General features: G+C 33.4%; 2 protein-coding genes across 10 annotated transcripts; one reads left to right on the top strand and one right to left on the bottom strand.

The window, feature by feature from the left end:
• The first annotated feature begins 10184 nt into the window (after positions 1-10184).
• EMF2 (VEFS-Box of polycomb protein) lies at positions 10185-19425 on the top strand. Of its 9 annotated transcripts, none has more exons than XR_013514520.1 (22): positions 10185-10310; positions 10854-10939; positions 11415-11583; positions 11783-11838; positions 11982-12096; positions 12176-12335; positions 12437-12502; positions 13125-13261; positions 13769-13828; positions 13916-14034; positions 14379-14443; positions 14570-14622; positions 14740-14793; positions 14892-14951; positions 15706-15752; positions 15873-16057; positions 16747-16867; positions 17430-17478; positions 18091-18178; positions 18685-18764; positions 18872-18961; positions 19100-19425. XR_013514520.1 is itself a non-coding variant. In XM_078313431.1 (22 exons), exons 2-22 carry the CDS (start codon positions 10905-10907, stop codon positions 19221-19223), a joined length of 1929 nt encoding a protein of 642 aa, XP_078169557.1. In that variant the 5' UTR covers positions 10186-10310; positions 10852-10904; the 3' UTR covers positions 19224-19425. The 9 variants fall into 9 exon arrangements, 5 of the variants coding, with proteins under 5 accessions (XP_078169557.1, XP_078169559.1, XP_078169558.1 ...); XM_078313431.1 differs by having other exon boundaries at positions 10186-10310; positions 10852-10939; positions 18091-18174; XR_013514522.1 differs by having other exon boundaries at positions 10193-10310; positions 12179-12335.
• A 2626-nt stretch (positions 19426-22051) lies between these two features.
• Positions 22052-22532, bottom strand: LOC144563842 (ricin B-like lectin R40G2). Its single transcript, XM_078313314.1, has 2 exons — positions 22421-22532; positions 22052-22281 (listed from the first exon to the last, which is right to left on the bottom strand). The coding sequence occupies exons 1-2, from the start codon at positions 22530-22532 to the stop codon at positions 22052-22054; spliced, it is 342 nt and encodes a 113-aa protein (XP_078169440.1).
• Positions 22533-25453: the final 2921 nt, after the last annotated feature.

The following is a 25453-nucleotide window of genomic DNA, read 5'->3' as shown; positions in this document are numbered from 1 at the left end:
ATCTGAACCGTTCATCTTGTTCTCCATATTGAAATGTGCTTGGAGACCAAATTTTACATTTTTTGGAATTTTTTTACTATTTATTAAGCAATTTTGAAAGTCGCTGATCTGATGGTCCAGAAAATTTTACTGTTCACAGCAAAACAGCAATTTAAAAAAATGCTTAATAAATAGTAAAAAAATTTCAAAAAATGTAAACTTTGGTCTCCAAGCACATTTCAATATGGATTAAATATCTAATGGTTCGGATCGGTAATTTGGACTTTCAAAATAAAAATACAGCGTCAAGTAGAAACGCGTTTTACTTCGCAACTCACCGTAGACTACCTCTGTATATGTATATAATATTTATGTATACATATACATATACATATACATATATTATATTATATATACATACACATATATTATTAAAAAAAATGAGTTTATAAAAAAAAATCAAACCATGGATATTTTCTTTCTCCAAACTCTAAAAAAAAAAAATATACATATACATAAATATTATATACATATACATATACATAAATATTATATACATATACATATACATAAATATTATATACATATATATGTATATATATATATATATATAGAGATGGGCTATGGTGCATTGCAATGCATAGGCCATGGTGTGCATTGGACCATAAATCACTGATTCAAAGTCCAAATGACCGATCCAAACCGTTCATCTTGTTTTCCATATTAATATGTGCTTGGAGACCAAATTTTATATTTTTTGGAATTTTTTTACTATTTATTAAGCCACTTTGAAAATCACTGATCCAACGGTGGCTTCTGATTTTACTGTTCCAAACAGTCACCGTTGGATCAGCGATTTTCAAAGTGGCTTAATAAATAGTAAAAAAATTCCAAAAAATATAAAATTTGGTCTCCAAGCACATATTAATATGGAGAACAAGATGAACGGTTTGGATCGGTCATTTGGACTTTGAATCGGTGATTTATGGTCCAATGCACACTATGGCCTATGCATTGCAATGCACCATAGCCCATCTCTATATATATATATACATATACATAAATATTATATACATATACATATATATACATATACATATATGAGATGGGCTACGGTGAGTTGCGAAGTAAAATGCGTTTCTACTTCACGCCGTATTTTTATTTTGAAAGTCCAAATGACCAATCCGAACCGTTAGATATTTAATCCATACTGAAATGTGCTTGGAGACCAAATTTTACATTTTTTTTTTGAAATTTGTTTACTATTTATTAAGCATTTTTGAAAATTGTTGTTTTGCTGTGAACAGTAAAATTTTCTGGATCATCAGATCAGCGACTTTCAAAATTGCTTAATAAATAGTAAAAAAATTCCAAAAAATGTAAAATTTGGTCTCCAAGCACATTTCAATATGGAGAACAAGATGAACGGTTCGGATCGACATTTTGAACTTTAAAATCGCAAAATATTAGCGTGAAGTAAAATAGTCGCTTTACTTCGCAACTCACCGTAGCCCACCTCTACATATATTATACATATATTATAAAAAAATGAGTTATACATATATTATATACACATATATACATATACATATATATTATATATACATATAATATTATATATACATATATTATACATATATTATATTATATATACATACACATATATTATTACAAAAAAAATCAAACCATGGATATTTTCTTTCTCCAAACTCTAAAAAAAAAAAAAATCTGGACCTCAGAAAAAATCTGCGCTCGGAATAAAAAAATCTAAAAAAAAAAAATTCGGGGTGCGAATTTTTTTGCGGCCCGGAATAAAAATTCCGGAGTGCAGAAAAAATATGCGGCCTGGGTATTTTTAAAATTTCACTCAAAACCTGGTTATTTTTAATAAAATAATTTTTTTTGGGTATTTTTAAAAAAATCGGCATATACGGAAGTGTATCTCTGCGGAGCTATCCGTTCGTTTTGAATCGACAGACCAGATCATATCTTGTCTGAATTGAAAAAAAAATAAAAATTCTCAAAACTCGATTCAAAACGAACAGATCAGATTAAAAGCTCCGTAGAGTACGACTCTACCGAAGATACGCTTCCAATCATATGCAGGGCTGTTGTGATTCCTTAGTCTGTCCTGAACTACGTCAAAACAACTCTGTTACAATCTTTATCCGTTTCTTCAGCTTGACCCGATCGATGAGCCTTTATATACGGATTTTCCAGCGTGCAATACTGCAATTCGAAAGCCGTAAACCCATATGTAGGGGTGGCAACTGGAAGGAGATGCTAAAGAGTAAGCTAGCCTTACTTGCAGGGGCGGATCTACTGTAGCACGGGGGGCAGCCGCTCTTTATGGATTTCGAGTTTTAGTGATGATTTATTGGTACTGATCTATTTTGCTTCTCCCTGAAATTTTTTTTGCCCCCCTCTGAATGTTTGATTTATAATTCAGATTAAATTTAGTGTTAAAATCAAAATAATTTTTTTTATTTATAATTGGTAATATTAATTATAAGTTATATGATCATAAATTATAAGTCATGGTATTGGGAAATATAAGTCCGATAAGTTATTTAAACTCGATTCGATATTTTTTTATCGAGTACCCAATTAGTTATGGGTTTAAATCCGATAAGCTATTTAAACCTGATTCGATATTTTTTTGCCCCCCTGATGAAAATTCTAGGTCCGCCCCTGGTTACTCGTAATCAGTTTATTTGTAATCAAGTAGAACAAGTAATTTTGGATTTTAGATTTCGAGCTGAAATTTTTTCTAAGATTGATTCCTAACTTGTCCAAACGAGCTGAATTGGCTTGTTACCAACTTGACAAATTTATAAATTTATATATTCTATTTCATGCTATATGTTAAATTTTCATAGCACATCTTATCAATTATAGTTGAAATAAAATAATATTTATACGATTAATTGTTGAGGAATACTCTTTATTCAAATATAACTTGTCCGAACGAGCTGAATTGGCTCGTTATCAACTTGACAAATTCATAAATTTATATATTATATTTCCTACTATATATTAAATTTTCATAGCAAGTCTTATCAATTATAGCTAAAATAAAATAATATTTATACGATTAATTGTTGAGGAATACTCTTAATTCAAATATAATTAAGCAAATCAACTACTATAAATTAAGTTTGTATCTAAATTCATACATACAAAAATATCAAATTCCTAAATTCATACTTCACGAAATAAATTCATGCATATCAAATCAAAACAAATTTGTACAAATTAACTTAGTTACTTATAATTAATTTACACATATTACATACAAAATTACCAATCAACTTAAGCACAGTCTAAAGTGTAATTATCATAACACTAGCTATAACATCCATAGACTATAGTATCTCCAACCTGAAGTGAACAGATCCGATTAAACTATTAAACTACGTATATTAAATAGCTCGTTAATAACTGAACTGGCTAGTGCTGAGCCAGACCAAACCCAAACTGATTAATTCTGACTTGAGTATGTAGCGAGCGAGCTAATTTTAACTCAATCTACTAACAAACTGAATTGTTACCGATCGAATCACTATCTGATACCAAGCAAGCAAAAAAAGCTTTTTTTTGCCAACCCTACCATATGAGTTCAGATCCAGTGGGTACCCGCATCAATCCGATCCGATCAAGTAGAAGTTGGATTTGGATTTAAATAAACTCTCCTTACTATTCTAATCTTCATGGATTAGGTTCTGACATTGGGTTCAATGGTTAATCATGAAAACTAATTCAAGAAAATGATATTCCAAAACAAGGCTAGGCCCAAGTTGCTGCCGTGATTACTCCCGAAATTTTTATTAATAGAAAATATATTAAATAAATATCGAGATATAGGAAAACCGTTATGATTTATCACGGCCTCTGGCCGTTATGGCTTATCACGGCCAGTATTAACACTTAATTAATCATCATCCATTCTAACTGAACTGCGCAAGAAAAAATTCAGAAAAAAAACCCTGGCCGTTACTATCTATCACGGCCAGAGGCAGAAAGAAAAAAAAAAAAAAAAAGGGCTGGCCGTGATGGGCCCGTTACTATCTATCACGGCTAGAGGCAGAAAGAAAGAAAAGAAAAAAAAGGGCTGGCCGTGATAGCCCATCACGGCCAGAGGTGAAAATTTTTTTTATTTATTTTCACACCTGGTCGTTACTGTTCATCACGGACAGAGATTTTTTTTTTTCTTTCCTTTGGCCGTTCCAATCTATCGCGGACAGGGTTTTTTTTTCCGTTTTTTTATGGTTCAATTAGAATGGTTAATCTTATTAATTAAGTACTAACTCTGGTCGTGATAAGTCATAACGGCTAGGGGCCATGATAAACCATAACGGTTTCGCTATATCTCGATAAAACGCAAAAGCGTTATCTAATCTCGATATTTATTTAATATATTTCTTATTAATAAAAATTTCGGGTGATTACTCAGATAACATGTAAAAAGAAAAAAAAATACAAAGAGAAAGAAGAGAAATTTTTTTTTTGCTTAGTTGCTCAATACCATTGAATAAAACGTAAAAGGGCCAGAGAATTAAGTGAACATTTATATAATGTGGATGCAAAATTTGACTATTGAATTTTCATATATAATTTGTTGAACTGAATTAATACAAAAAAAAAAAATTGTTGCATAGAAAAATTATGAATTTTTCTTGTACAACTCATCACTAATGGACCCTATATAATTGATAAAGCGTTAGTACACAACCATTTGTTTTTTTTTTTAAGACGAAAGATGAGAGTCATACTCTCATGTTCCATTAAACAGACACAAGTAGTGTCAGATTACAAGGTAAAAGCAATTTAAGCTAAGAAAAAAGAAAGGAGGAAAAAAGAAAAAAGAAAGTGCAAAGAGCTGAATATAAAGTACTAAAACAGTTTATTTTATCCACCTAATTTCCAAACTAGCTGCAGAGCTCTTGACAGACCTCTTGTACCATTTGTTTATTTGGCATGCATTTGTAATGATGTATGTCAAAATGTGTAGCTATCAATATTTTATGCATAATTGTTTAGGGTTTTTTTTTTCAATGTTATTGTAAAAACACAAATGCACTCCATCAAGTTCTTGAGTCCTAATTAAGAGCTTCACATGCTAAATTAAAAAAAATATATTTAGAAAAAAAAAAGATTTTAAATTAACCTCGGTAAAAAAAAACATATTACTTAGTTTTGTTTGTCGGTTAAGAAAGAGAGGGGATGCTATACGGGCGTAATCACAATTTTTATTAAGGGCAAGCAAAAAAAAAGTTACCGGTGTAACAAGCAGTTTGCGAACTGCCATGAATTAATTAATTCAAATTGTAAGCTATTCAAAGATAAAATTTTCTCTAGAAGTAGACAACATACTGATTATGTACTACAGACCTATATCATGTTTCAAAAATCTAGAAGTAGGCAGCTAGTACAATATTTGCCTTAGGAGGTGAGGTAAAATAATAGCGAATCGGATTTAAATAGCTAATCAGATATTAGATAAAAAAAATACTCTTTAATACTTTAACTTCTACTTTCCAGTAATCTAACTTCAAATCCTACTTACCAATTAGAATTAAAAAAAAAAAATCTAATTTTAACCCTAATTTAACCTTAATTACAAATTTTAAAATTCATAAAAAAAAAATTTCAGAGAGCAAAAAGCTGACCCGAATCTATAAATATCCATAAAAATTCAAAGGGATCGACTAACAGTCCCCCTACTTCAGTCTCCTATCTGTCCCCCGCATTAAAAGACAAAAAAAATAGTTAAAACGTGCTAACTACCACCAAAGAGCAAGATTAATGTTATTTTATTAATAGTCAAAACGTATAGTATTCATACCTACGAATTTATAGTATTCATACTTATTATCAGAATCATTCGTCATATGTAAACACAAGCTGGAGGGGACCAGTAACGACCAGGGGGACCGCTGACGTCTTGTGACAGCCTGGATTGGGGACCGCAACCATCTGAAAGCAACATTTGCCAAGATTGGGGACCACTACAGCAAATCTATATATTATTCATATCTAAATAAAGAAATATTCATATCTATACAAATGAAGTATTCATACATGTTTGAAATAATTTATACAATTCAAAATTCAAAGTCAGATTCATCTCTCTCACCCCACTTCTTCCAAGAAGTATTCATACTGACGATTTGTCACACCCCGGAACAGGGGGTCGCGCAATTTTGTTTTAAAATGCGGTTTTGTTCATGCATGCGGATTTATATTTATATTATTATATTTTTATGTGGGTGGGCCTGATTCTATTAGTATGCGGGGGGGGTGGCAGGGGGGCGGCAGCCCCTTGCGAGCGTTGTCTGAGGTTACGAAGCACCGCTCAATAGAGCACGAAAAATTTTATTTTGGAGAAGTCAAATGGTATGAAAATCCTTTAACCGACGGCCCAGATTAGTCAAATTATCATATGATTTGATTTAAAACAAGTTTGATTCAAAACCGATTTAATTTGACTAAGTTATACCCTAAAACAGCATTTTTCAGAACCCATTGCGGCCCGCAATAGGGCTGTTGCGGCCCGCAACAGTTCCCAAAATTTCCAGCCTTTGAAATTTGCCTCTGTCTCCATTCATTGCGGCCCGCAACAAATTCCAAAATTCCCAGCCTCTGCACAGCACTTCTGCCTCCATTCATTGCGGCCCGCAATGAATTTATTGCGGCCCGCAATGAATTTATTGCGGCCCGCAATGACCTGGTTGGCTTTTTAAGCTGCGAATTTTTCTCTGTCTACTCTCATTGCGGCCCGCAATAGGGTTATTGCGGCCCGCAATAGGGTTATTGCGGCCCGCAATAAGGGTACTGTTTTTCATCCCTTTGCCCATTTTCGTGGAATTTCACCCCGTTTTCAAACCCGATCAAATCCCAGTATAACTAAACAATTATTCCCCATTCACTAGAAATTTTAATGACGTTTAACATGCAATTTCAACATTTAAATCATAACAACCATTTAAAACATACCGTTAGGGTTTTATAACATAATACGGTTCGATAATAACCTATACATCAAAATAACCGACTACGGGTTCAACTACACATTCAAAATGGCATAAAAAGGGTTTGGCATAACCTATTAGCTCGGCCTATACTCACGAGTCGAGCCCGAGTCCCACTTCACTCGCGTTTACCTGCACATATCAGTTCAAAGGGAAAAATTCCCCGAGAGGAGGGGGTGAGAAAACTTGTCATCCGTTTTCTCAGTGCGGAATTTAAAGGGCTACTGGATTTGTGAGAAATCCATCACCAGAACTAAATACACTAGCAATAGGGCATCTATTTATTTATTCACCAATAATAATAAATGCACATGTACCGGGAATAGATTCAAACGGTTTCAATTCACAAAAATCAACATCAATCAACGAATTTCCAGAAAGATTTGGTTTTACAGATATAATATATATAAGTCTGGTTATGAGGTACAGATATCAACTATCGATCACCTCCGGCTTAACAGTTCTATTTTCTAGTTTCAAGTCATACAATCTCATCAATTCATCACTTAAAATATACACGGGCATATTCCGCGAATATGCAACAGAATATCACTTTTCTCAATAAGAAATCACTGACACTTTCACTGAGTCACTGAATCACTGAACCACAGTTCTACCTAAAATTACACTGCACTTCCCTTACCCAACCGGTACTGGGTTCACTAGGGCCATTCTCCAGATGCGCATAAGGGTCCTAGATGAAAGTCTAGTAGCTAGCTAGACTTTCCACTATGATACACTGTTCACTTCACACAATCAATCCAAGTCATACTGTGGTTCCACTCACTTATTCAAAACGACAGATCAACAATCGATAAACCGTACCAACATGAGAATCATAACAGTTATACAATTCAATTACACTAATATCACAATTAATGCAATGCGGCAACAAATGTTTTCAATCAGAGATTCAACATGCTATGCACAGTTTATTTAAATCAAGCAATCAACATAAATATAATAATATGCACCGTTATTTAGTTCTACGAATAAACCCCAAAACAGATCCCGTGAACCCCCGCACCTGGTTATGTAGGGCACGTAGAGGGTCCGTGATCTCGTGACTCGGTAAGCTCGTCAATCCCGCTAGTCGTGCTCGTTAGGATCTATCCATAGGTCAATTTATTAAATTCTGGCACTTTTACAATTTAAACCCTAATCAATTTTTTGGGAAAATCCGTAATTTGAAAATTTGGTTGCACTTTGGAACACGAAATCAATCAATTTACACTTTAGAAACAATAAAGACACGGAATAATCAATTTGGTACGATTCTACGGGTTTTCACCGAAACCCTAAAAACACGGAATCGAGAAATTTGGGAAAATCCGTAAATTGGAAATTTGGTGGCACTTTGGAACACGGAATCAGTCAATTTACACTATAGAAACAACAAAGGCACGGAATAATAAGTTTGGTACGATTCTACGGGTTTTCACCGAAACCCTAAAAACAAGGAATCACGAAATGAGAGAGAAATAGAAAGGGGAATTACCGATGGAACGGATGGATGTACGAGATTTGAGCTCCTCTTCCTAAATCTCCGTTTTCGTGAAATACGGTCACCGGGGGGTTTAGATCTCTCTCTCACTCTCTCGTTCTCTGTCTCTCTTGGCGGAAGCAAAGGAAAAGGGAGGGGGCGCAGGAAAAGAAAGGAAGGAGGGGAAGAGAGAAGAATGACAAGGGGCCCCCACTTGTAAGTGGTCTTTTTGCAAAATAAACCCTCAACTTGTTCGATATTGTTTAAATGATTTATATAACACCTATTGTTCCTCTTTCTTAACACAATTAATCGTATAATTATTGTTCACCATCCACGTCACTAATTTCGTATATACGTATATATATATAATTCGATTTAACCACTTATTATTTTAATTAAATCTGAATTTTAAAAGTTCACAGTGTTACACGATTACAAAGTATTCATCCATGTTTGAAATAATTTATACAATTCAAAACTCAAAGTCAGATTCATCTCTCTCACCCCACATTTTCCAAGAAGTATTCATACTGACGTTTACGAAGTATTCATACATGTTCAAAATAATTTATACAATTCAAAATTCAAAGTCAGATTCATCTCTCTCACCCCACCTCTTCCAAGAAATATTCATACTGACGAGTACGAAGTATTCATACATGTTAGAAATAATTTATACAGTTCAAAATTCATTGTTAGATTCATCTCTCTCACCCCACCTCTTCCAAAAAGTATTCATATCTAACATGAAGTATGCATATCTAACAAATAAAGTATTCATATCTAACTAATAAAGTATTCATATGTTTCACTTTGACAACCTTCGTTGGGCTAGCATGGACCCCTTCAATGGTGCACTACGCTCTCCTGCCCGGATCTCGATGGTGCACCGCACTCTCCTCGTCGGATCTCGATGGTGCATCACGCTCTCCTCGTCGAATATCGAAGGTGCACCATGCTATCCTCGCTAGATCTCGACGGTGCACCACACTCTCCTCGACGGATCTCGACGGTGCACCACGCCGAGAAAGAGACTCAGAGAAGGAAGCCGCGGAGAAGGAAAATTTGAAGTTCAGCGAATTCAGCGAGGGATTTTCAATTATAGTTAGCGGGGGACTACTAATGATTGCATTAATTAACTATCATAAACCATTAATCGGGGAGACAGATAGGGGACTGGAAAGGGGGAACAGTATCTTTACTCAAATTCAAAAATCCAGAATAACAAAGGAGAGAGGCAACTGTCTCTACCATCTATCTACATCTGATTCAATATAGCTCCGCTACCGAATCTTCACGGACTCATAAAGAATCGTAGTTTGCAACTCGCTCAAAATTAGCTCGTTTAGACTGGGCTGAAAATAAACTGGCTCCTAGGCTTAAATTAGCTCGTAAAAAATGTTTAAATTAAAGTTTGCTCTCGTTCGGACCAAGCTGAAAATAAATTGAATCCATACTGGCTCGTTCTAACTCAGGTCCATATCTAACTATTAAAGAACTCCTCTAGACCGTTGGATATTCTCTGAATTCATATCACTTTAAACTTTATAATATTTCCGTTTAGATCTAGACCGTCCGATCAGAATCCGCACGAATATTAAAGGACACGTGCGTTCCACCTCAGGCGAATCTTAGCCCGGATTGTGATCGCACGGTACGAATCTAAACAGAAATATTCTCTTACCTCAGAGTCTATACTGTTCGTATCTTAGGTTTAGCTGGAAGTCCACAGCTGCCCCCTCCTCACACGCCGCACGTGACCCGTCACGGTCTCCTCCGCCTCTCCCTAATCCCCCCTTCGCTCCTTTCAACTGGTTTGCTTTTCTAAATCTCTCTTTCCACCTTCAATTTTTCGCTGATTTGATTTAGAACGAGACAGATCGGATCTTAGTTCCAATTAGTCAAGCGAAGGAGATGTGTTTGAGCTGGAACTGGTATTTCTTTCCTTTTCCTTTGCCAATTTAGTCCATTAGTGGCATTTACTTACTCTCTTTGCTTGCCTTGTGCTTGAATCTGGTGAGTTTTTTTGCATCATCCAACTACTTTCTCATCTTATGATGTGCGAGTTTGTGAATTGTTTGGGTTTTGATGGAGTAAAGGTGAGAAAAACAGTTGAATTTTACTGCTGTATAAATGATGTGATAGTGGCTAGATTTTATTTTAATATGAAGCTTTATGGTAATTGAATTGCTGTTAGTGATGTAATTATGCTTACGAACTGCCTGGGATATGATTTTCAAAGTACAGGTTATAATCTATCCAGCTAAAAAATGAGAAAAAATTGGAAATTATGGCATTCTTTATTATGGTCTAATATTGCCGTGCTTCTAATGATATCTCTTTTCCCTACATTAGAGAAAATAGATTGAAGTAGATTTCTGTTGAAAATAATGAAGTAAAAGCTACCAATGCCAGGGCTCCCTTTGGCAGTTCGAGAAACAGCGTATGTTATTTCATACCTTGTAAATCACCTTGTTATGATTTGATCTTATTATGCAAATGATGCCCAGCTGTTTATTGGTTTTACAGTCTTTATTCAAATTTCTTTTAACTATTAACAATCCAAAGCCTCAATTTCCCTCTCAAAGGTTCATTTATCGACTACTGACAATTTTTCCCCAATACTACTGAGCTCATATTTCCCCTTATAAGTGTGATATTGCGCTTAATAAGTCGAGCAGTATTTAATTGATTTTCCAGAAAAAAGTTGGAGGCAACTTTGTTATAGTTTGCTTGAGTTAGCCTGTGTTTTAAGAGACAGGTTTAATTTCAAACAAAAGAGTTTGGTTGTCAATTGCAACGAGCTTTGCACATTTATGTGCAAATTTGGTAAAATAGTTTGTGTAATTTGCAAAAAAAAAAGGACCCTTTTAAAACACAGGAGACTTTAATTGAACAATGAGCCATTTGATATGTAGGAATTTCGGGTGTTGTTGTAGCGATTCAAAGACAGCTGATCAAATGTGCCGACATCAGTCGTGGGCCCATCTAACTGCTGAGGAGCAACTTGCTGCTGAAGAAAGCTTCTCACTGTATTGCAAACCGGTTGAACTCTACAACATCCTACAGCGCCGCTCTACCAGAAATGTAACTTCTTTTAACGCAACATCTTATGCACGCACAAATTCAAGTAGAATGAATGGGTTTTTTATTTTTTTTTTGTATCTATGTATGATTTTCTCTATAAATTAGATTAAAATGTTATGGGTACTGTATAATTGACCCCCGTAGTTTGAAAGTCTGGCCTTGTCCATTGCTGTTGACAATTTGCTAATTTATTCTACAGCCTTATTTTCTTCATCGATGTCTCCTTTACAAGATACATGCGAAGCTTAAAAAGAGGTAAGGCTAAACTTTGAGTAGTACTCTATAAAATTTGAATAATTCTGTATTGGTAAGGTATTGTTAGTTCCAACAGATAAACTGTGTATTCAGGCCCTTGACTAACTTTAGCTCATGGGCATAATATACATTTTTATATGCAGAATTCAAGTATCTGTTTCTCTCTCATCGAATATAAATGATGCAATACAATCACGGATTATCTTTCCTGTATATGTGCTTTTGGCTAGACCTGTGCCTGAGGTTTCTTGTGGAGAGGTTAGCATTTTACCCAGGTAATGAAATTATGAAATTTGATTTTACATAAATAATTAAATCTGTAAAGTTTGAATCTCAGCAGGCTGCATCCTACCGTCTTAACAAGGCCTACAGACTTGCCTCTTTCTTTGAAATTGGCGATAAAGATCACACTGAGGCCAATTTTGTAATTCCAAGTTTGCAAAGGCTTGCAACTGATTTTAGGTCTAGCAACCTTCACATAATCATTGTTAGCGCTGGTAGAGACAAATTTTACTCACTTATTAACTCTTTATTTTTTTAATTTTTTTTTCACCTGTTGTGATTCAGTTATTTATATGGCTTATAATATTTTGTGAAGGAGAATGCAAGGAAAACATTGTTGAAAATGGAAAAATGGAGCTTGGGCAATCTTCCTCTTTGCCAAGTAAATATATAATCCATATACCATGATGGTTACTGCCTTGTGTATGATGTCAGCATTACTAACATAAAAATTACAATAATTTTCTGTTGAAATTATAAAATTCTGGCCCACCAGCAAATAGAAAATTATAAATATTATATGCACACCAGTTGGGCGATCATTTGGCTATTCTTTTATTAGTTTGTAAAATTTGCAACTATTTTAATTGGGTGGGAATCCAGTGACAATGATTTAACTTGATAATCTCGGCAACATCAAATATCTTTTGTAATTTGAAAATCTGACAATTACAATGTAATCTATAATGCAGATCATACACATGAAAAAATGATGAAATTTGATGCAAATTTCACCATTCATTAAATAAATCGAAGTTTGCAATGGACCATATTTTGGCATTTGATGGATTATCAATGATATTCAGATTGCATGAAAATTGATACCCAACCAATCTTTAAGGAAAACAACACGCATGTACTTTTTTTTTAGTATTTTTATACGTGATTTGAAAAGTGTTTTTTGTCGAGTTAAAGTCGCTGCCAGTGGATCTCAAAACCATTTTAAAATGCCCTTTTTTTGCTCTTTATTGTTTGTTAAATTATTTATTAATTTCACATAATAGATCTGGAAGGAAAATGCTATTGGGGGTCTATACCTATCAGTTTACTCTCTTCTTCTCTTGAGAATTGCGTGACTTTGAGTTTGGGGCACAAAGCTGAGATGGTTTCAGCAATTAACATGCATCCAAGCTACTCGGAGGTTCGTTACTTGAGCTTCCATTTATATTTGTATAATTTCATGCTGTCCTTAAAATAAAGGGAGCTTGAGATTTTAAATTTTCAGAAATAAAAAACCTATTGGACTGAATAGGTATATAATATTTTCTGAGCCTCTTTTCGTTTGCCTTGTTTTGGAAGATATATTAGGGATTTATACTTGGTTTGGATCAATAATATAATATGTATATGTTAGATTTCGAAAGTGCTGAAAGAGATGGCACCTATAGCAAATTTTCTGTTTTTTATTTGTTTCTTCTCGGGTGATATTCACTTCTATTTAAACTGAAGAACCAAATGAAGAGAAAGGGGCATGTTGAAGTGAATGCTCATTGGGAGGTTAACTTTATGATGCATACATATATCCTATTTAAGTACCTAATTAGGTTATGTTAAACTCTAAACCTACAGAATAAGCCAGAAATATTGCACATTTCCTCATTTACACAACTTTCTCATCTCGTCTATTTTGGAAACTCTTTCTTTGCAGATGAAGTTAGCAGAGCAGAATAATCATGTTACTTTCCATGGCCCCAAAGAAGATGCTTCTGTTAGTCACCTTTCGATCTAAATGAAATTGAATTCAATATAATGAAAATTTGTGGTTGATTGATAATTTTTAATTTTTGTACTGAAGGGTCCCTTTCAGTTACAAGTAAGCCTATCTGCTGTAGAAGTCGGCGCAAGTGGGCGTACCCCGTATGATTCTTACTCATATGAAAATATACCCGCATCATCATTGCCTCATATCATGAGGTAAAAAACTTTAATTAATTACTTCATGAGGAAATCTCATATACTCGATACTGTCAGAAGTTATGAAGCGTCCTCTTATGTTAAATTAGTCATACATGTTATATTTTCTATCTATTTTTATTGTTCTGGTAATGAGTCCTCTTATGTTAAATTAGTCATACATGTTATATTTTTTATCTATTTTTATTGTTCTGGTAACGAATAATTAGGACCTTTTTTCACATGAAAGGTGAAATAAATGACATAGTTGGCTTCACCATATACAAGGTATTGCACTGTTTTCTTCAGTTTGCCACTGCTCCTTTTTCTTTACAATATCTTCTCTGTTGTTATTTTTTATCTAGGTTGAGAGCTGGCAATGTTCTTTTCAACTACAGATACTACAATAATACATTGCAAAGAACTGAAGGTTAAGCTCTCCCTCTCTTTCTCTCTCTCTATCTCAGTTACATTTGCTCTCATATCCACATCATCTTCTTTTTTCTCCTTTTGGTTTGCTTCATCTTTTAGTTCGTGCAATCTTTTTCACAAACAGTTACCGAAGATTTTGCATGTCCATTTTGCTTGGTGCAGTGCGGAAGCTTTAAGGTAAACTATATGCATTCATTATTATTTTATTTTATTTTTTCATTTTCCAATTTGTATCTATCAGTGTAAATACGATAAGCATCTGATAGATCAAGTTGCTATTGCTTTATTTTGTAGGGTCTAAAATGCCATTTGGTTGCATGCCATGATCTTTTCAAGTTTGAGTTCTGGGTTGGTAATCTTCTGTATTTTCCGTTCATAGCTTGTTTTGCAGCTTCGGTTCTCTTTATATAAATACTTGGACTACTCTTTTGATTCATCATTTGAAGGTTACTGAAGAATACCAAGCAGTAAATGTTTCAGTAAAGACAGATGTTTGGAGAGCTGAGGTAAATCAATGTTTTACTTGTAAATCATCAAATATTATATTTCAACCATACTAATATTTTAAGCAATGATTTTTACATAAAAACCTAAATTGAAGCATGGCTTTGAAATCGGCCGATTCCGAGCTGACTCGGCTGCCAAAGTTATGTGCAGAAAACTGATAAAATTGACGGTGAATCGAGACAATTGGCTGAATTTCCACTAAGTCTCTTTCCTCTAGAGCAAAATTTCACTGTTTTGGTAATTCAATTGAACCAATTTTGTTTTTTTGCATGGACGTTAGCGAGATTTGGGGGAGGATTATAAAATATTATAGATGCAAACAGGAAAGAGAAGAAGCTTTAAAGCATTATAAAATATGTAATAGACATGGTGTATGTGTGGTGTACTGTTTTTTTTTTTTTAGAATATAACTTGATTCATAGTGGACCATGTTCATACACACCTGATATGTGTCAAGTATACTTATTGAGAACATCGCAGTTATTGAGTATTTATTATTGTAATCTCCAACTTAATTTCTATATTATCGACAAAAAATTCTATATAATTTTTTTTCCTGTTTTCTGAATACAAAATAAGATTTTTCGAAAAAATCCGAGTTTCTGATCTGATTCGGCCGATTCTTACTGGTTCATCCGATTCTGATTCCGATTCCGATTCCGATTCCGTTCTGATTTTCAGAACCATGAATTGAACAAAGGAATGGAAGTTAGAAAATATATGTAATCTCTAATATGGAAAAATTGTTTCCAGATTGTAGCGGAAGGAGTTGATCCAAGACTGCAGACGTTTTCCTACTGGTAAATTAAATGCCACCTTTCCTATTTTCTTTGAAATATACATGATGTCAAGTGACCTTTTCCTATTATTATACTATCTATGATGTCAAGTGACCTATGTGTGTATGTTTGTTGGGTCAGCTCAAGATATAGGAGGCGAAAGAGGTTAGAAAACACAAATAAAAGAAAAAGTCGTGTGCAGCTGCGTGCAATGGAGTCCAACTCTCCTGACGAAACCTTAGCCTGCATGGATGAGGAATTACAGCAGAAAGATAATGGCACGTGCTCCTCCCATGGTCCTGTTGCAAATTCACACACCATTGCTGGTAAAAAGAGAAACAAATAAAAGATAAAAGAGTAAATTGCACTTGTGGTCCTTGATCACCCTTTCCCAGTTTTGGCCTTAAAAATTCAAAGTTTCTGTTTTGGTCCCTATCGTCATCTATTCTGTACAAAGTTTGACCTTGTGTACAAATGTGTTAAACATGACTTCAGCATGTTCATTCCGTGATGGTGGATTTTTGTCCATTTTAAAGAAAATGTCATTAGTAGGGGATCATTTTGGTGCAAATGATGAATGTTAGGGACCATAAGGGAAATTTGGTAACTTTTAAGGTCCAAAATGGGTATATAAAGACTATTTGTGTGATCTACTAAAAAAATATATGAAGCGTAAAGCTATCATGATTTCATGTTATATTTTTGATTGAGGGGTCCGTTAAGTCATGAAGGATTAACACTTTATTGTCTGTTACTTCTGCTCATGATGTTGTAGCAGTCAAGTCAGGTATAACAATACCAGTATATACTGGATGTCATTCAATGTAAATTTGCATTTGGACTCATTTTGTTTTACCAGGACCAACCACGATTAGTAGGGTACTGTGCTGTTTCCAACTAGAAGTAAATACTTGCATGCAAAGTAGGAATTCATTACTTAATAATTGCTTTGTATAATTAACTTTAACCTGTTGTTGGAGGGAAGATAAAATTTTATATACTCTATGCTTGTCAGCGCAACTTTCTATTACAAGTGATACGGCTCAGACTTTAGCTGGAAGTAACCTCGCACCACCCACAGTGCTTCAATTTGGGAAGACCAGAAAATTATCTATCGAAAGAGCTGATCCTAGAAAGTAAATTTTTTAATTTTTAATTTTTTTAATCATTGTACAAAATTTTATAGTTGCCATCATCATCATCATCATCATCATTGTAGCAACTTACTATGAGTGCCATGTTCATCGTCTTCTCTCTTCATGTGACACTCATTGTAATTTTTTCTGAGAAAAGTGGTATATAATAGCACCACTTTCATTAAACTAGAAACAGCCTAGAGTTTGCAATCTACATAGTATGCACAATCGAAAGACAACAAAACAAACAGATAGCTGAACTATAACACAAAAGGAGAACAGTAAAATTACACCCTTGAATATATCCCAAAGAGGAGAACAGGTACAAACACAAAAATTGTGTACCAGCTTCACACAAGATGGCCATCAGGTCCACATATTTACATTCATTCTGAGTTTTGTATGAGAAGTACAAATATCAAACAAATACATAAATTCTAGGTTCTCTCTTGGTGCTTCCCAGTGCCCCTTCCCACAGCTTTCATTATTCTTATTATAATTGTTGTTGTTGTTATTGTATGCTTGTACCATACTTGACTATGTTTTCTTATTTTGTTGATAGCCGTGCACTTCTACAAAAACGCCAATTTTTCCACTCACACAGAGCTCAGGTAATTGTTGGCTTTAGGGTTTAGGGTGTAAATGAAAATTAACCGTCCTGTCCCAAAACTCTATGGTCCATATAAAACGTTTCTACTATTGGCACAGACTTTTATGTTTGTGCAAGTTAAATGGCCCATTGAATGGCATGAGTCTATAGAAATGAAAAATTGCACTCACTATCCAAAAACACAGTAAATATTATGTAATAAGAATAGGGTTTACAAATCATGCCTCACATACTTATCTCTGTTTACAAAGTCAAAACATTTGATCCGAACCGCTCAACATGATCTCCATATTAAAATTTCCTTGGAGACAAAAAAATATTTTTGGAAATTTTTTACTAGATAGGTAGAAAATCATTGTTTTCAGAAAATTTTGGACCATCCAAAAACAGCGATTTTGTACATATCTGAAAAAATAGTAAAAAAGTTCCATAAAATATAAAATTTGGCCTCCATGCAAATTTAATATGGAGATCATGTTGCTGGTTGGGATTGACTGTTTGGACTTTGAATTTGGAGATAAAGATGTAAGGCATGATCGAGGTAATAAACCTTTCTACCATTTTATCGATAATTGTAGGTAAGTTCTCATGCTCTTGTTCAATCCTTTTGCAGCCAATGGCTCTAGAGCAGGTATTCTCAGATCGCGACAGTGAAGATGAAGTTGATGATGACATTGCCGATTTTGAAGACCGCCGAGTCAGTAATTATCGCCTTGTTATGCAAGCCCTCAATTTTGTAAAATTTATATAAAACACTAAGAATGAGGCTATGGTACTATGCATAGAGCAGATTGGTTCTGTACTACGGATTGATATTTCTTTTTTCATAGTCTAAATAGTCGATTTGATCGTTCAACATGATTTCCATATGAATTGTACATGTAGATCAAATTTTACATTTTTCAGAATTTTATTACTATTTTTTAGATAGGTAGGAATCACTTGACTAAAGATTCTCAGACCATTTCAAAGTAGTGATTTTCTACTTAAATAAAAAATTAGTAAATAATTCTAAAAAATATAATATTTAGTCTTCAAATATATTTTCATATGGAAATCATGTTGAACAGTTCAGGTCAACTATTTAGACTTTTAAAGCAAAAATATTGGCCAGTAGTACGGACCAATCTGTGCTATGCATAGTACCGTAGCCTCAAACACTAATAATGGAAATGTTAAGTAGTTTTATATTGAAATATTTCTTTAGATGCTTGATGATTTCGTGGACGTGACAAAAGATGAGAAACAGATCATGCATCTCTGGAATTCCTTTGTCCGAAAACAAAGGTACCATCCTTAGTTCTCAGCTGATGATCTTTCCATAATATCATCCATTCTGCACGGTTGCAATTTGGATCTGAAATCTGTTTTCATAATTTTTTTTTTATTTGAAGAGTTTTGGCTGATGGTCATATTGCATGGGCATGTGAGGCTTTCTCAAGGCTCCATGGAAAGGATCTCGTGCAAGCTCCCTCTTTACTATGGTACGTTACATTCTGTTGAATTTCACTAAGGTTGAATTCAATAGAAAGCCGTGTTGTTTCTCTATGATGTGTATATCAATTATTCATATTTCATCATCTTTCTTTGCTCCATATAATATTATATTCTCCTCTTTGTAGGTGCTGGAGGTTATTTATGATAAAATTATGGAATCACAGTCTGTTAGATGCACGTACTATGAACAACTGCGGTTTGATTCTTGAAGGTTTCAAAAATGAAAGCTCTGAGCAAAAGCAAATTTGATGGATATCATGGTACCTAAGCAAATCCTCAAATTTGATTAATTAGTTCAGGTCACCTGGCAAATCTTCTTTTCTTTAGATGCAATTAATTGGTTTGATTTAATTTAGAAACTTCCCTGACCTAGTATTGTTATAAATTAAAAGGTCGATTTATTACTTGATAGTATTTGTATATCAGTGCGCATGCTACTGTTTTGCGTCAATTTCTGTATTGAAATTTTCTGAAGATGTTCTTTGGTGAATATTTCGGCTGCATTTAGCAACCAAAATGACTTTGTTTATATTGCCATCAAACCCAGTTAAAGAGTTTCATGTGCACAGAAGAATATAACAAAAGAAAAATAAGAATAAACTTTAAAAGAAAAAAAAATCTGTCCGCACAATCTTTTAATACGAAATATATATAAGGGTTTAATGCAACTCGTTGATTTCTACTTGCACAAATTTGTACATCTTTGGTGGTCGAAGTCAGAAATTAAAAGGCAATTCATAATCAGATCTCTTAATCCCTGGATTCCAAGGTATAGGAATCATGAGCATGAAACTTGGAAGTTTTTAGTCAAGTAGAGAAGAATCATTACTCACAATCTCACATTGGTTTTGCTAATCAAGAACGTACTCAGAAAACATTTGATATAAGACCAAGGGTTTTCCTAAACGTCATCATTAAAATGAAAATTTCTGGTGTGCCCATGTAAAATCTTAAAATAGCTAATATCTCCATCAAAACAACATAATATCCAATATCTCCATACAAACTTCATATTATTTCTTTTATCCCCATTTTACATATTTAAATTTTTATTTAATTATTTTAATATTAAATTGACAAATTTACCCTCTCCTTCCTCAAATATTCATTACCTTTTCCAACATTCAGTACTTGCTTCTCCCACAGCCAAATTTTTTCATGCCTGCCATCCCCCTACCTCTCTCCCATCCTCTCCTCTCAGCATCAAGCATGAAAGAAAAATATTTTTCCAAAAGAAGCCCGTCTCCGGTTTTCTCCGAGCTCCTTTTTGTCTCTTATCTCAAAATTTACCCAAATGTTTATTTTTATAACACAAGCGGACCTCTTTAATAACTTGAAATTTCAAATTGTAAAGTAAAATATTATTTCCTCTTTATCAATTAAGAAAGCCATATATCCTTGCACCAAAAAAATTGAATCATTGTAAACTGGAGATAAAAAGAATCATTGTTAATTGCGTCATCAGCTGCTTGGGTTGAGAAGAGTAGACAACAAATCGAGCCTCTTGTGAGTCAAGCTAGACATACTTGGTGGAGACAGTTGATATCCTAAAAGAAGAAGCCTCAAAATTTCACATAAAAAATTAAAGGTTAAAAAACTAATTTTGGTATTATTTATTTTATTTATATGTTTGTTTTGTTTTGATCTTTAGTCCGAACAGAGTGAGACCTTTGTTGTATAATAGCAAAGCAATTTATCATCGTGTATACATTGTGCCTTTATTTTTATTTTTTTCCTTGTGCAGGTTGTACATTTTGCAGATTTTCATTTTCTTGGTTTTCTCCTCTGCTTGTACAAGAGAGAAATGAGGTATATGTTTTTATTCTCTTTCCTTAAGTCTTTTTTCTTATCCGTTAAATGTTTTCAGAGGGAAAGAAAGAGTGACATTTCATTACTAGTAAGCACATATGAAATATTTCAGATTTGCATGAGGGATACTTTATATTTTGTGAATTTTTCAGACGTTTAAGATTTAAATGAGGGATACTAGTCGGAACATATGAATTATATTTCACTCGCAAGAGATAAAATGAGTCAAGAGAAAACTGGAGATGAATCTCTTTTGAAAAAAAAAATGCTTGAGGCTGAGAGCAAGAGGAGAGGGCGAGAGGGAGGTAGGGGAAGAGGGACGGCCATGAAAAAAAATTAGCTGTGGGAGTAGGCAATGAATGTTTGGAGAGGGTAAATTTGTCAATTTAATATTAAAATGATTAAATAAAGAGTTAAATAGATAAAATGGGGATAAAAGAAATAATATAAAGTTTTGATGGGCATATTGGATATTATATTGTTTTGATGGGGATATTGGCTATTTCAAGATTTTATATGGGCACACTAGAAATTTTCCAAAAAAAATAGGTAAAACCCTTTTTAAGATATTAGAAATTTAGTAAAATATGAAAAATTAAATTAAACCACCAAATGAATATTTTATGGAAAACAAATTCCATAACTCAAAGCAATACTAAAGTTTTGCCATTGTTGTTCACATTAAGCATTCCCCTATCACATTACAAAACGAACTAGACCAAATAACTTCCTATTTACAATAATAAAATCAATACAAAAAAAAAAGTTTACCAATAAGCTATTAGGTACATCTCAAGTGTTAAGAAATAAACATAAATTGTCTGCGTGTATCGCATATATGATAATTGTGTCCATTTATTCTGGTACACATTTTGACAGAGCTGTTTTTAAGTCATGCAGGGCATGAGCAGTACAATTAAAATAACTGTGTATATAATTTATGCCATTTATGAATTAAAATCTGCTCTGTCAAAATGTGTATACCCATTTATTCAGATACATAGTTGATAGATGATTGCAAATGAAACATTACCAGAATAGCATTATTCTTTATTTTTTTCCTATATTTCAAACAATTGACTGCATGAACACTTTCTCATACAACCACTGAAACTTGGAGGCTTGACCTCCACTTTTCTCTCAAAATAAAAAATCATACAACCACAAGTTTAGGAGCATACAAATATACAGCGAAAATAATCAAGATGAAATCAGTAGTAATTAAAAGGCATGCATAACTAGCTGTTTCAAGATTACAAATTAATTAATTAATAGGGAACATTGGAATTGTAAGGAACAATCTTCCAGTTCTGAAATGCTGTGTGTTCCCAATTCTTGACGACGATCTTGTCGCCGTCGGAGAAATTAGTATCATTATTGGAACTGACAGCGGTTAGATTGAGGGAAGTGGAGTCTGCAATCCCGATGAAATGGAAACCTGTCGACCACACCTCTGTCCACTTCACAGAATCCTCGAGGTGGTTCGGATTGTAAGGAACTAAGCCAACCAGATTCATTCATTGTGTATACAAGGAGCAATTAAATAAAACAAGATAAGCAAACTTCTATTTATTTATCTTAATTAGTTATGAATGAGTTCTTTAAATATATATATACACACATATACACTTCAGTACCTCTTGATTTTCTCCATGCGGGTGCTGAAAGGCTTTGCCTGTCACTCTGTTGACCAGTGCAAAAGCTGGTAATTAAACCGCTTTCATCTTTTACCTTATCACCATAACTCATGTCCTTGATCCAGTGCTACATTCATTGCATTTTTAAAGTGGTGGAGAAGTTTGTTTTGGATAAATAAATGCCTTGCAACTGTTACCTTAAAAATAAATTATTGTCCTCATCAAGTTAGTTAAACACAAGTTAATTTTTTCTGGAAAAGTCAATTTTAACAAAAGCTGCGGGTTTCCTTTCGGTCGGTAAGAGAATGGGAATTTCATTGTAAACTTTTGGCTTTCAGTTGCTTCCAGCCACTATAGAATTTATCATCGGTGTTATACAACAAAAAAATCATCAACTTTTGTCGAATCCATTCAAGTGCAACATTCACTTTGATCAAATCACAAAAAAAGAAAAGAAAAAAAGATCCATAACATTAGCACGCTTTTTTTTTTTTTTCCTTTTATTCAATCACGGGTGCTACATTAATGCTACTGGAGTCACATGCACATAAACCCATTTTCTTTTTTACTTTAGTCAATTAAAAAAAAATTATTCTCTATGTGTCATATTGTTCATATGCTGAGTAAATTAAGATATAAGAGAGACCAAATAATATCTCAATTCTAATTAAATTAAAATAAATAACAAGGTTCTAAATAGCGATTATAGCAGCATAGCAGGGAGACAAAAAAAAAAGCTATTGCGAATAGCGTAGCTATAGCAGAAGCTATCATACATAGTGTGTTTTTCTTTTCAAATTTTATATTCTATATTTCTACTAATTACAACATAATCAATGTTGGAGAATTGAGGTAACAACTAAATAACAACTAATCTAAGTCTATAATTTTATCAATTACGCAAATAAGGAGGAAAAAAAAAGATCTAAAAAGTAGCATTATTTAATAGTTCATATTTCATAGTATTACATATTATAATAAACGAAGAGCAATTAATTTTATAAGATAAATAAAGTCAGTATATATATTTAAACATTTTATATACTATAATATAATTAAAATCAGCTTTCAATTGAAATGAACGATAATAATTTTACAAATAAATACTATACGGAGAGCAATCAAAAGGAAGGATTACATTTGAATATTTCTCGATATAAAATGAGAAAATAAGTCACAAATAAAAATAGAAGAACATAGTTTGGTTTAGCATACTTATCATAGAAGACCATGTAGCAATAGAAATAGGAATAGAAGTACATAAGTCCAAAAAAAAAGCCCATGCAGCATAGCGGTAGCTATAGCGCGTCGCATATAGCGGTAATAGCAGTCAGCTATTACAACTATAGTGGTCATAGTTAAGTTAGCGTACTTTTATCTCATAACTTAGCGTTTATGCTCCGGAAAAGCTATAGCGTCGCTATAGCTAACTATTTAGAATACTGATAAATAACAAAATAAAGTTGCTGGACTCTCATAAGCTGGCTCGCCAAATTAAAAAAACAGACTAAGGTCGAAAGGGATGAGATCCGAAGATTACATGAGGTTGGATCTCAGGAAATTTTCAAGATCAAGAATACCAGCCATTAATAGCATTTGGGTTACATTGTCTTCATGAAACAGAAGCAGTTTGTAGAGCAGTGCCCGGTCAAACTTTATTTTCAATTCTCTAAATAATGATATAATTAAAGATGAGCTATATTAGTTTCTATTGTTTTATTATCTTTTGTGACAGTTGTATGCAACTTTATTTTCTTATTGTTTTAACGTATGTTTTCAACGTAAAGAAGTTATACAAAAAAAGAGTGCTTATGTGGATATTAATAATTGAATGATTGTCTTAGGAACAGTCCACCATCAAAATAAGCAGTTCATTTAAGGAACCCAAAGAACGAAGAAGAAAGAATGAAGCCCAACGAAGGTCTGAAGTCCACGGCGTGTGCAGAAAAAGAAATTTAAGCATGCTCTGTTTCTTCATTTCTTTTTTCTTGAGCTCTGGTGAAGGATGTTAATTTACATATGGCATTTTACTGAAATTCTTTCTTGACTGTCTTATACATATAAACAATTTTTCTATAATAGTACTTATATATCGTCAAATTGGTCAAATAACCAAACAATGTATTTTTGCATAATTCAGGAGAAAGCACTAAGTTTTCAGGTATCGACACTATCGCCACATAGTACTAGTGCAATTGTTCCCTTCAGCAATACTACAATGCTACAGTTAGCACCAGGTACATCTTGTACAAGCTGTGCGATGCTTGATTGACTATCTCAAACGGCTAGCTGTTAATAGCTAGCTCATGACAGGCTACTCCATATTTTTGTTAGGATGTTTCTGAGAAGTTGGTTAATTAAGTTTATTTATTTTCCAGAGCCACTGATATATGAGACTTGTCGGTGTACACGTCACTGACGTCTGTCTGACACACTGATTAAGTTAATTCTTTTGTAGTAGTGTTACCATCATTTACAATTTTAATTAAGGAGAGAATTACAGGATCACGAGTTTAATGATACTAATTAATACAATATATATATATACCTATCTTATATATCTCACACTTTAACAATGAATACGAAAGTTAACATTGTAAAATTATTCATTTGAAATGTTATCTCTAAAAAACAGTTATTTATTTTGATATTATAAAATAAGCAAACTCATTGTCTATGACAAAAATGTAATCTGATATTCACTTATATTTTACAACGCAATAAAAACTAATTAAAATATCAAATTTTCTACTCTTTTGCATATGTGGATGTGAGGCTTTAATATGCGATGATGAAAAAAAACTGAAAATGCGTTAATTTTTATTTTAATTAGTTTGCATTAATAATACATATACTGATGAACAATCAAAATCCATTTCCAACTTAATTTGATAGACACATCGATAGATAGAAAGAGAGAGAGAGATATAGATAGAATCACTTGGCGCCAAGTTTTCAGAAGAGAGGTAAGCATTGAATATTTTCTAAATATATTATATCGTTTATTAATAATAAATTTCCACCTACATAATT

The sequence above is a fragment of the Carex rostrata genome, chromosome 13 (genome assembly GCF_964058835.1).
Source record: "Carex rostrata chromosome 13, lpCarRost1.2, whole genome shotgun sequence".
NCBI classification, from domain to species: Eukaryota; Viridiplantae; Streptophyta; class Magnoliopsida; order Poales; family Cyperaceae; genus Carex; species Carex rostrata.
The sequence above is the reverse complement of the archived record's forward strand: the minus strand, read 5'-3'. Positions and strand labels throughout refer to the sequence as shown.

Bases quoted from the DNA above. Each gene is read 5' to 3' on its own strand.
- EMF2 (XM_078313431.1), top strand. From the start codon at position 10,905: ATGCCAGGGCTCCCTTTGGCAGTTCGAGAAACAGC. The intron at 11,839-11,981 runs GTAAGGCTAAAC...TTTTATATGCAG, and splicing joins CATGCGAAGCTTAAAAAGAG to AATTCAAGTATCTGTTTCTC. The intron at 15,753-15,872 runs GTAAATTAAATG...TTGTTGGGTCAG, and splicing joins CTGCAGACGTTTTCCTACTG to CTCAAGATATAGGAGGCGAA.
- LOC144563842 (XM_078313314.1), bottom strand. From the start codon at position 22,532: ATGAGTTATGGTGATAAGGTAAAAGATGAAAGCGGTTTAATTACCAGC. The intron at 22,282-22,420 runs GTACTGAAGTGT...TGGTTGGCTTAG, and splicing joins CGCATGGAGAAAATCAAGAG to TTCCTTACAATCCGAACCAC.